At 45.1% G+C, this 11,533-nt stretch overlaps 1 protein-coding gene across 1 annotated transcript in view; it reads left to right on the plus strand.

Moving 5' to 3' along the window:
• LRGUK (leucine rich repeats and guanylate kinase domain containing) overlaps positions 1 to 11,533 on the plus strand; it is a 55,876-nt gene that overhangs the window by 25,855 nt on the left and 18,488 nt on the right. The window contains 5 exon segments of the mRNA XM_017807725.1: positions 2,135 to 2,231; positions 3,087 to 3,200; positions 6,371 to 6,572; positions 6,995 to 7,102; positions 10,646 to 10,776. Of these exon segments, the coding sequence (XP_017663214.1) occupies positions 2,135 to 2,231; positions 3,087 to 3,200; positions 6,371 to 6,572; positions 6,995 to 7,102; positions 10,646 to 10,776 (652 nt within the window).

The raw sequence follows: 11,533 nt of genomic DNA on the forward strand, positions 1-11,533 counted from the left end.
AGCCCCTCCAGGGCCTTCCTGAGCTCAGGGCCCAGAGCTGGACACAGCACTCCAGGGGTGGCCTCCCCAGCGCCCAGCCCAGGGGCAGAATCACTTCCCTGGACCTGTTGGCCACACTGTTCCTGAGCCAGGCCAGGATCCATTGAGCCTTCTTGCCCCCCTGGCCACACTCGGGCTCCTCTTCAGCTCCCTGTCCATCCCCACTCCCAGCTCCCTTCCTGCCTGGCTGCTCTCCAGCCCCTCTGGCCCAGCCTGCAGCTGCAGGGGCTTCTGGTGGCCAAAGGGCAGGACCCGGCCCTTGGCCTTGGGGAACCTCATCCCATTGGAATCAGCCCAACTCTCCAACCTCTCCAGGTCCCTCTGCAGAGCCCTCCTGCCTTCCAGCTGACCGACACTCCCTCCCAGCTTGGTGTCACCTGCAAATTTACTGATGATGGACTCAATCCCCTCATCTAAATCATCAGTAAAGACATTAAACAGGACTGGGCCCAGCACTGATCCCTGGGGACACCCCTGGGGACGGATCCCAGCTGGATGCAGCTCCATCCCCACCACTCTCTGGGCCCAGCTCTCCAGCCAGTTCCTCACCCAGCACAATTATGAGCCTTGGGCTCCCTGGAAACTTCTCCTTTTCCGAGGGAATTCCAGCCTGGATGCCTAAAACTGAAAAATTGATGATTTTGATAATTTGAGGCCTCAAATGAGGCAGTGCAAGATGTTCCTCTTGTCCACTCATTCCATCCTTCCCAGTTCCTGACTTTTCCTAGGTCCTGTAGCACTCCCTGCTCTCTGTTCCCAGGATATTGTCTCTCTTCCATATATTCCCAATTTCTTTTTATTGCCCTAATTTATCCATTCATTTTTAACCAGCCTTCTTAAGGAAAGAGGTTGTGTGACTGTAAAACTATCTTTTTTTTTTTTTTTTTGCCTTTCTTTAAAGCAACTCCTGTGTTTTTTTCCTGCTGGAAATTCCAAATGAATCGGATGCCAATTGACATTTTCCAAGTGTTTGTGTGTGTGTTTTTTAAAAGCATTCTTTTTATGCTTGTCTGTGTTTTATTTCCTCAAACTTTCATGCACGAGGGGGGAAATAAAAAAAAAAATAAAATTAAAAAAAAAAAAAAAAAAAAGGGTTGAAATGAAAAAAAAAGGTTTTAAAAAAAAAAGAAATTGGCCCCTCGAACCATCTGGCTGGTGCTCAGCAGTGACCTTTAAAGCTGGATGTGTTCACGTTATCTTAGGGGAAAATCAGGCCTTTGGAAAGGGGAATTTTCCAGAGTCCTGTGTGGAACTCCCTGATTGAAAAAAAAGAAAAAAAAAGAAAAAAAAGGAAAAAAAAAAAAGAAAAAAAGTGGCATTTTCTAACTCTGTCACAGCAAAGATCTGTCAAGCTCTGCCTTGTACACTGAATTTCTTGATGGTTTCTTGAAGGAGTAAAATATCATTGCCAAAGAGAAGTGACCTAAAAGATCATTTCTGACCGAGCCACTGAACACCTGAGTCTAAAATTGCTCCCTGCATTCACTTGGCTGATTTTGGGGGGGGGGTTTGGGTGGTTTTTTTAGTGGTCCATCCTGGTAGGAAGCTCGTGGAGCTGAGCTTTATCCTGTGGGTAATTATTTCCCACTTAATCCCCCCTGATTTCAGGATTGTTTCTCCCCTTACTCTTAGGGGATCTGCCTAAAAATTGGGCTTTATATTTGGGGTTTTAACCTCCCAGTTCAGCCCAGCTCCTGCTCTGCTTTTCTATATTTAGGATTTGTCTTTCATATCATCCCAAAACCCCCCCAGAGCTGGGGAAAAAAATTGGATTTATCATTTCTCTGTTCCCAGGGTTCCTGTGACAGCTCCAGTTCAGACCTTGCTGGGCTGGGGGGGGGAGGAATTTATAACCCAAATATAATTTTATATTTAAACTTTTTCCTTTTTTTGTGTTTATTTTTGTATTTATGGGTTAACCCTTCAAACATGCAGGATTAGTGGGTTGATTTGCACCTCTATTTCTCATATTTCTTGGCCTCTTACAAATAAAATGAATTATGGGATCCTCCTTCCCCCACCCCTTTCCCATGTTCCGCAGCTCCTTCTGTGATGGAAAACAGGTTATTTCTTTATTATCCCATATATTTTCCAGTCCCTGTCACACCACCAGGAGACCTTATTTTGGGGAAGAAAACAGGCTGGATTATTATTTCATCTCTCAAGAAGCATTTAAGGAAATGGTGGATACAGTAAGTACCTGCCTCATATCCTTGGAGCTCATTTTCCTCTCCCAGAGTTGTCCAGGGCTGATTTATTTTATTTTTTATCTGAAGCTTGGGTCTGTGTGTTGCATTCCAGATGCAAATACATGCTGTGGTTTTTATTTATTTTATTTTATTTTGTTTTATTTTATTTTATTTTTTCCAACATTTCCCAGCCACCCTGCAGGGAGTTCTTTGCAAGTTTAACAAATTCCCCCTGAAGGAATGTTTTTTGTTTTATTTTGTTTTGTTTTTCCTGCAGGTTTTGTGCCTCCAGCTACTCTTTTCTGATGCTTTTTTTTTTTTTTTGCTATAAAACTTGGGCTTGAAAAGCCACAACAAGGGAGACAACAGAGCCTTAAACAACTGCTCTGATCCTTAATAACAATAATCAAGGAGTTTAATTTTAAAAGCAAATAATTATAGATCTCTCCAGCCATCCAGACAACCAGAGTTGTGAGGTTTTTACCTTGGAAGTGTCCTGGCCAATTCCAGTCCTTCTTTTTCTTTGGAATCTTTTATTTCCTGCGGTTTGATGGAATATCAAAAAAAAGGAATATAAAAAAAAAAAAAGGATCTTGCTTTCTTTGCAGCATCCATGAATATCCCATGAATTCTGGGATCCATCAGCAGGATCCTGGTGTTTTATTATCCATGGCCAAGGTGCAAACCCACATCCCTGCAAATTTTTGGGCTCTCCTTGGCCTCGTTCTTGGTGATTTTAAACACCAAGAAACTTTGTAGGGAGACAAAGCAAAGCCCAGAGGGATTATTCTCATTTAAGGAAGTTGTTCCCCTTGAAATATTTCCCTTGGCATTATCCTTGGCTGGTTTGAATTCCAGGGGAGGTTTCTAGCAACCTACAAATACAGTGGCCACCGCTATGGATTGGGAAGAGACCCTTTGGAATCCATTGCCAGGGAGGGGCTCGGGACCTGCGTTCACTTGGAAATCGAGGTAGGAATTGACCTCAGGTCTCACCATTTTTATGGGATCGGCGTCTTCTCCCAGGGAACGAGGGCCAGGACGAGAGGAAACGGCCTCAGGTCGTGCCAGGGGAGGTTTAGGTGGGATATTAGGGAAAAATTTCCTCGTGGAAAGGGTGGTGGAGCGTTAAATCCCCCTGGAGGGATTTAAAATCCACGTGGATGTGGCACCTGGGGACGTGGTTTAATGGTGGCCTTGGCAGGCTGGACTTCATGATCTTGGAGGTCTTTTCCAACCTTAGTCATTCCATGGATTTTTCTGCTCTCCTTTAAATTTCTGGCCTGTTTTTTTCCATCCTCAGCAGCCCCATCTCCCCCTGCCATCTCCTCCCATCCCCAGCCCTTCCCAGCCCAGCATCCTCAGCTTTCCACCCCTCCCACCCCTCATTCCAGAGCTGCACAGCTACAAATCCCCCCCAGAAGAAAATCATCTCCCCTGCTGAAGCCTCAGAACTTCAGGCCCGAGGCAAAAATTTGGGCAGAACTGTCAAAAAACCTGATTTCTTGGAGGTTTTTCCCCTCCCTGAGGTTTGTCAGGTGCTCGTGCACAGGTGGCAGCATCTCAGAAGTCCTGCTGGGGGGAAGAAACTGGGTCACAAAGCGTCAAAACCTCTCTCTGGGAGTCCCAAAAGCAGGAGTTTTAAGCTAATTTTCTAATTAAGTATTTCCAATTATCTTAGATCAACATTTACTAGCTGAGGGTTGAGGTGACTTAAAAGGAAAGGCGTCGCCTTCTGAGTTCTTTCCACAAATTTAAGCTCCATCTCTTTGAGATCCCAAAAATGAGAGACTATTTGAGATCCCAAAATGAGTGACTGTTTGAGATTCCAGAAGGAGAGTCTCATTCCTGAGGGCCTGGAATGTGAGACTGGAAAAAATAATAGAGATTTAAAAAAAAAAAGAGCTGTAGGAGACTGCAGTGCTGACACAGGATCCTAAGCTGAGCATCCCCAACTAGGGGGAGACTTGAGCAAAAAAATGATATTAAATTTCATTAATTGCAGGGTGATAATTTTATTGGTGAAAGCAATGATTGAAAACTAGTTTTTAGTTCAATCTCTCAGTGTTTTAGCCCCATTTGGCCCAAATCAACCCCTGCACATCCACTGCTTTGCATATGAATGTGAAGTCCTTTCCACTGATTTAAGCTCCATCTCTTTGAGAGCCCAAAAATGAGAGACTTGTTTGAGATTCCAGAAGGAGAGACTCATTCCTGAGGGCCTGGAATGTGAGACTGGAAAAAAATAATAGAGATTTAAAAAAAAAAAGAGCTGTAGGAGACTGCAGTGCTAACACAGGATGTTAAGCTGAGCATCCCCAACTAGGGGGAGACTTGAGCAAAAAAATTATATTAAATTTCATTAATTGCAGGGTGATAATTTTGTTGGTGAAAGCAATGATTGAAAACTAGTTTTTAGTTCAAACTCTCAGTGTTTTAGCCCCATTTGGCCCAAATCAACACCTGCACATCCACTGCTTTGCATATAAATATGAAGTTCTTTCCACAAATTTAAGCTCCATCTCTTTGAGATCCCAAAAATGAGAGACTTGTTTGAGATTCCAGAAGGAGAGACTCATTCCTGAGGGCCTGGAATGTGAGACTGGAAAATATAATAGAGATTTAAAGAAAAAAAAAGATATAGGAGACTGCAGTGCTAACATGGGATCCTAAGCTGAGCATCCCCAACTTGAGCAAAAAAATGATATTAAATTTCATTAATTGCAGGGTGATAATTTTATTGGTGAAAGGGATGATGGAAAACTAGTTTTTAGTTCAATCCCTCAGTGGTTTAACCCTCTTTGGCTCAAATAAACCCCTGCACATCCACTGCTGTGCATATAAATGTAAAGTCCTTTCCACAAATTTAAGCTCCATCTCTTTGAGATCCCAAAAATGAGAGACTTGTTTGAGATTCCAGAAGGAGAGACTCCTTCCTGAGGGCCTGGAATGTGAGACTGGAAAAATAATAGAGATTTAAAGAAAAAAAAAGATATAGGAGACTGCAGTGCTAACATGGGATCCTAAGCTGAGCATCCCCAACTTGAGCAATAAAATGATATTAAATTTCATTAATTGCAGGGTGATAGTTTTGTTGGAGAAAGGGATGATGGAAAACTGGTTTTTAGTTCAATTTTAGCCCCCTTTGGCCCAAAATAAACCGTGCACATCCACTGCTTTGCATATAAATGTACCAACACCAGAACAGCGGCCTTGTCAGGGCTGAAAAAACAAAACAAAGTAGCTCCTTGCTCAAATGATCAACAATTTAATGCTGGCTCGAAGTGCCTGTCACTTGGCTGATGTTAAACAGCAAATAAATAACTTCATCCCTGGGTGTTTCCATTTCTTTTTTTCCCCCCCCCTCAGTTTTTGACAGGACCATGAATCACCCTCAGTTTTCACTGATTGAGACAGGCAGGGAGGGGGTTCTGTTGTCTTGCCAGACAGAGCCCAAACGTCCAAGGGAAAGAAGAATAGGAGATTAAATCTGATGGAATGGGGTGCCTTTTAAAGCTGATAACTTGATAACACAGAGGAGATGTGTTATCAAGTGATTTAGGAGGGAGGATTTAATGGAATGTTGTGTTTATTCATGAGGGGGGGTCGCCCAGGGACCGTAACTTTGGGTGTTGCCAAAGCTACTCCCTCTAAAATTCCTTTGTCCTGGAAGTTTCTAGATCACACAAGGAATTATGCAGAGCCTTGCATCACCCTGGGCTCTGCTACACAGCTGAGAAACAATAACAGTGAGTTATGGGTGTGAGGAGAAGCTGCTGAGTCCATTATCTCGGAACCAAAGGGATTGAGCGCCGCTGAAAGAAATTTTAATTACGGTCCGTGGGCCGAGACTGAAAATTTAGAGCTGCTCATTCCCCTTAAGCTCGAGTTTATCTCTGGCTGGTAAAGGAGAGTGACACAAATTTGCCAAGTTAAATCTTGCTGAGGCTGCACTTGCAGTCAGTGAAGGGTTCTGTGTGTGTGTGTGGGGAAACGTGTTTGCTGCGCTTTCCCTTCGCTCCTGGAGCCACCAAAACCTATCCAGCCAGGAATTTGGGATAAATGCAGAGCTCTCCTAAACTCAGCTCCCACTTCAACAGTTTCAGGACCAAACCACTGTGTTTCTCTGCTTAATTTCCAAGGGTGTGAGGAGCTTGAAGTGCACCTACTTTAAACCCAGGTACGTCCTGGTGGTGCCCACGGACAAGGAGAAATATGAGACACATCTGAGGAGGACAGGGTTGTTCAGCAGGCCAGAGATTGAAGAGGCAGTTTCCAGAGTGGACATGTACCTCCAAATCAGCCAGGATTCCCCAGGATACTTTGATGCAGTCATCAACACGGGTAAGTTAATCCCTGGAGGTGATTTTTGTGACGGAGAAGGATCCTTTTCCAGTTCGTTCTGTGCCTGCCCTTTTGGGGAGGTGATTTTTGGGATCCCCCACACTGCTGGTGAAATACATCACTGTGCTACAAAATATGATGTTTGTACTTATTGTCAAGGGCACACAGAGCTTACAATTTAAACATGGCATTAAAAAAAACCCCAAACCACTAATTTCAGAAGGAAAATATTTAGGTGAGTGCAGAACCTGAGATGAATTTGAGGTTGTTTTCTTGAATGTGCTGTTTATGGAGATGAAGGGTTTTTTTCTCTCCCAAAGCTGGATAAATTCAGAATGTATTTCTGTGTCAAACTTCTGTGATTTGTATCTTTGTCCTGATGAAAGGTTGGGTTATATTTTGCATCCTTTCCCTTTCTGCAGACGACTTGAACGAGGCATTCACGGAGCTGAGTCTCCTCATGAAGATGTTCCTGAACTTGGAGCTCCCTGCAGCCTTTGATGACATCCAGGACACCAGAAGCAGAGCAGGTACCGTGTCTGGGAAACATGTTCCTCCTGGTTTTATCAGCAGAATGTTCCTACTTATTGTTAAAAGAATTGAAATCTGTGAATGAAGTGACCTGCGAGACCTGAAACCTCCTCGTGCTCCTCTGCCATGGGTTGATCCCTCCCTGGGATCTGAAGCCTTGATGGATTTACATCCCTGAGGCAAGAAGATGCAGCAAGTGAGCTGCCTGACTCTTCTGAGGATGGTCTAGGGCTGAGGAGCTCCCATTCATCCCAAATGAGATCCATGTCCGTGGTGGAGAGCTTTGTGTCCATCCAGCTGCTGAACAACAGGAAAATGGGCTGGCACTGGGACCTTCCCTTACCTTCTTCCCCAGGATAGCAAGAATCCCAAAAAGCATGAAAGCCAGGGTGGTAAGATGAGTGAAGACAACTTATAAATTCACTCCAAGTGCTTTTGGGGCTGCAGGACAAACCCAAATGATCTGCAGGGGGTTTCAAAGAAGCCTTGTGATCCCCTCCAGCTAATCCAAGTGCTTGCTCTCATCCCTGTGATTGTGCAATCTGGATCAGGGAATGATTCCATCCAAAAATTCCTAGAATATCCTCAGTTGGAAGAGACCACAAGGATCCAGTCCAGCTCCTGGCCTTGCACAGACACCCCAACAATCCCACCCTGTCCCACAGAGCGTTGTCCAAACCCTCCTGGAGCTCTGGCAGCCTTGGGGCCGTGCCCACAGCCCTAGGGAACCTGTTCAGTCCCTCACAACACTTTGGATGAAGAACCTTTCCCTAAAATCCAGCCTAACCCTCCCCTGACCCAGCTCCAGCCATTCCCTGGGGCCTGTCCCTGTCACAGGGATCAGGGATTGGAGCTGCCCCTCCTGAGGGAGCTGCAGACCCTGAGGATTCTCCCCTCAGTCTCCTCCAGCTGAACAATCCAAGTGCTCTCAGGCACTCCTCATTAATATATTAATACTCCTCCTTCATATATTAATATAGGGAAAACAAACAAATAAAAAATCCCCCAAAACTCCCAGCAACAACTTCCAGACAGGCCAATTCCTTGACCAAACTCCCCCTGCAGCAGCAGAAGGAGGGCTCAAGGAGGGAAAGGTGAGAGAGAAGAGTGGAGGAAGGAAGAAAGGAAGACTTCTCTTGTCACAGCTGGAATTTCTCCCACACAATTTCTCCCAAAGCTGGGATAAAAGCAGAATATGAGCTCTAAAACACCGGAGGAAAAAGAAATAAGGAGCAGAGATTTTGGCAGGAAGATGATGTGCAACATGGACTGAAAAGAAGCTGATTTTTGGGGCCTCTTTCCTCTTGTTCCAAGGGTCTCCATGGTTTTTGGCTGCCTTGGTCAGACCCACTGCAGTGAATCAGGTTCCTTTGGGAACACAGAGCCAACATCCAGGACCTTGGCGTGGCTCAGGAAGCTGCAAATCCAAGCAGCTGAAAGAAAGGAGGGAAATATCACTGAAGGGGAGTGTAAAATTTATCAGCTCCTAATTTCGAGTCCTTTTTTTTGTGTCCTGAAAGGATTCATAAATCCTGATTTCCCTGGGGACACGGAAAAAAAGCTGCTGCACGTTATGGTGGCATCTCAGAGCTCCAGCACTGAGGACCTTTCTGAGGAGTCTTATTTAACCTTAAACTAAGGAGATTTTATTTCCATTTCCAGAACTTCCACGTTGGTTTAAAATGAGAACGATTCCCTTGCCTTATTTGCAATAATATTGTGCTTTCTTGCCTTAAAAACTCTGCAGATGTTTTGGCCCGAAGGCAACTAAACCTTAAATGGATCATGAGGAAAGGAGGGGGAGGATTAAAGAGAAAATATTTTTAAATAACCCTGGTGTTTTTTAATATATGTGTATTTATCTGAAGTGCTTTTAAGGGACTTTGTCTTCCTCAGCAGCTCTGACTTGTCACCAGTTACAGAAACCCCATTAACACCCCGAGATCTGGGTAATTCTGCTGCCCATAAAGTAACTTTTAAATTTACTACACGCCATTAAATTCACTTGGAGCTTCATTTAGAGGTGTTTAAATAAGTTTAACTATCCTATTTCTAGACATCCCCTGCTCTTATGGACTCTGGGAAATAATTTATGCTGAAAAAACTTGCCCCCGGGTTGTCTTTAATGTGGACATTTTCAGTCAGACGGTGGCAGGGGGAAGATTGGTTGGGGGAGATTATGATGGGTTGTTAATTCTTTTTTGTAATGAACTGCTGTGCAAGAGCTTCTGTAAAAATACTGGGAGGAAATAGATAAGTTCTTTAAAAAAAAACAAACAACTTTTAACAGCAGAAGTAGAATTCCTTTCAGAGCTGATAATGCATTAACAGCTTTCAAATTCGGTGGTTTGGTAAAATCATGGAGTGGTTTGGGATGGAAGGGACCTTAAAGCCCATCCAGTGCCACCCCCTTTGCCATGGGGCAACAAGCTTTGCCCCTTGGGTGCTGCCCAGCACAGAGAGAAGGGGCCAGAGGTTGCTTAAAATCCCTCTTGGGATCTCCAGATGTCCAAGCCCAGGAGATCTCGAAAGGCTTCTCTGAAGCCTTTTGGGCTTTGCTGGGTCTCAAAATGACTAAAAACCATGTTTATTGTCTTGACATGTGTGCCAGCACTGCTCAGGCACTGAGAGAAATATAAATCCATGGAATCTCTGCTCCTGGCAGGAAAGGAACTCCTGCACTGGGCAGAGCCAGGGATCAAATCCTCTCTGTGCAAACAGGAGAACAAAGAGGCCCCAGTTCCTCTGGATTTGTCACCAGAGGGAAAAAACAGTTTGAGAGTCAATTCTTAGAGGTGAGGAACAAACACCCCTGAGCTGGGAGAGATGGGAGATCATGGAATGGTTTGGGATGGAAGGAACCTTAAAGACCATCCAGTTCCAACCCCAACACCTCCCACTCCTTCCGCTATCCCATGTTGCTTCAAGCCCCATCCAGCCAGTCCTTGAACACTTCCAGGGATGGGGCAGCCACAGCTTCTCTGGGCAACCTGGGCCAGGGCCTCCCCACCCTCCCAGCCAGCAATTCCTTCCTGATAGAAGGAATTCCTGCATACTGCCATGTCCCAATATTTATAAGACCATTCCTATGGCTTAATTTAATATTTAGATAACCATTTTATAGACAGGATACATCCCAGCTTAAAGATTTTTTTTTCCAATTTGAAATAGTTTTGGTTTTAAAAACAGAGTTGGTTGGTGTTTCATGCCAGTGGTGCAAGTCCTTGGATCTCTGTTCCCAGAAATTCAGGGAAATAACAGGTGAGAAGATGCCCTGTTCCAACTCCCCATGACATTTTGAGAGCTCTTAGAAAGTGAAAACCTCTAATTAGTTAGACTGTGATTAGCTCAGAGGACATGATTGACATGCAGGGACCTAAAATCCCATCTCATTCCAAACCCTGCCACGGGCAGGGACACCTCCCACTATCCCAGATTGCTCCAAGCCCCGCCCAACCTGGCCTTGGACACTTCCAGGGATGGAAATTCACAATATTTTGGTGTCTTTTTCTGTGTGAATCTTTGTGTCTTTTCCACCCCAGGCTCAAGAACTCAGCTCTTGTCCCCCGGTGGAGTGACTCGCTCTCCATCTGTCAGTGACCTCTTGGACTCTCCTACCAAAAAATATCCCAGAGCCCTCTTGGACATGGAGGCTGCACCTCCAGGCTCTGTGGTAAGGAATATTTCTTGGAACCTTCGACAGAAATGATCAGTTGTAGTCAAACCTCTCACTCTCTCCGGAGAAAAACGGCTCCTGTTCTCCGTCGGTCTTTCATTCCAACAATATTTCCCGGTTCCCGGAGTTAAAGGCAGATTGATGGGAATCATAGAGTCATGGAATGGTTTGGGTTGGAAAGGACCTTAAAGCCCATCCAGTGCCACCCCCTGCCATGGGCAGGGACACCTTCCACTCTCCCAGGTTGCTCCAACACAGCCTTGGACACTTCCAGGGATCCAGGGGCAGCCACAGCTTCTCTGGGCAATCTATGCCAGGGCCTCCTCATCCTCCCAGCCAGGAATTCCTTCCCGATATCCCACCTATCCCTGCCTTGTGGCAGTGGGAAGCCATTCCCTGTGTCCTGTCCTTCCAGGCCCTTGGGAATGAGGCAGGTGAATCAGACAAGAGCACAAGTGTAGCTTCTGCTCCATTTTACACCAGAATAAACCTGTTGATCCCAGTTCACTTCATCCACTCATTTACTGGTCTAACGGAGCTGAATTTCATCTCTCAGCTCTACAAAATATGGAATGATCCTATTCCATGGAAATAGATGCAGCTATTAGGACAATGAGGGTTAATTATGCCATCCTGTGGCAGTGGAAAACTCCTGGAGCTGAGCCTTTCCAATTGTTGTGCCAGAGAAAACTGGGCTGGCTGAGGAAGAGTGTGGCAGCAGGAGCAGGGCAGGGCTTGTGCCCCTGGGCTGGGC

Source organism: Lepidothrix coronata, unplaced genomic scaffold, assembly GCF_001604755.1.
Source record: "Lepidothrix coronata isolate B3197 unplaced genomic scaffold, Lepidothrix_coronata-1.0 Scaffold20, whole genome shotgun sequence".
Classification (NCBI taxonomy): Eukaryota; Metazoa; Chordata; class Aves; order Passeriformes; family Pipridae; genus Lepidothrix; species Lepidothrix coronata.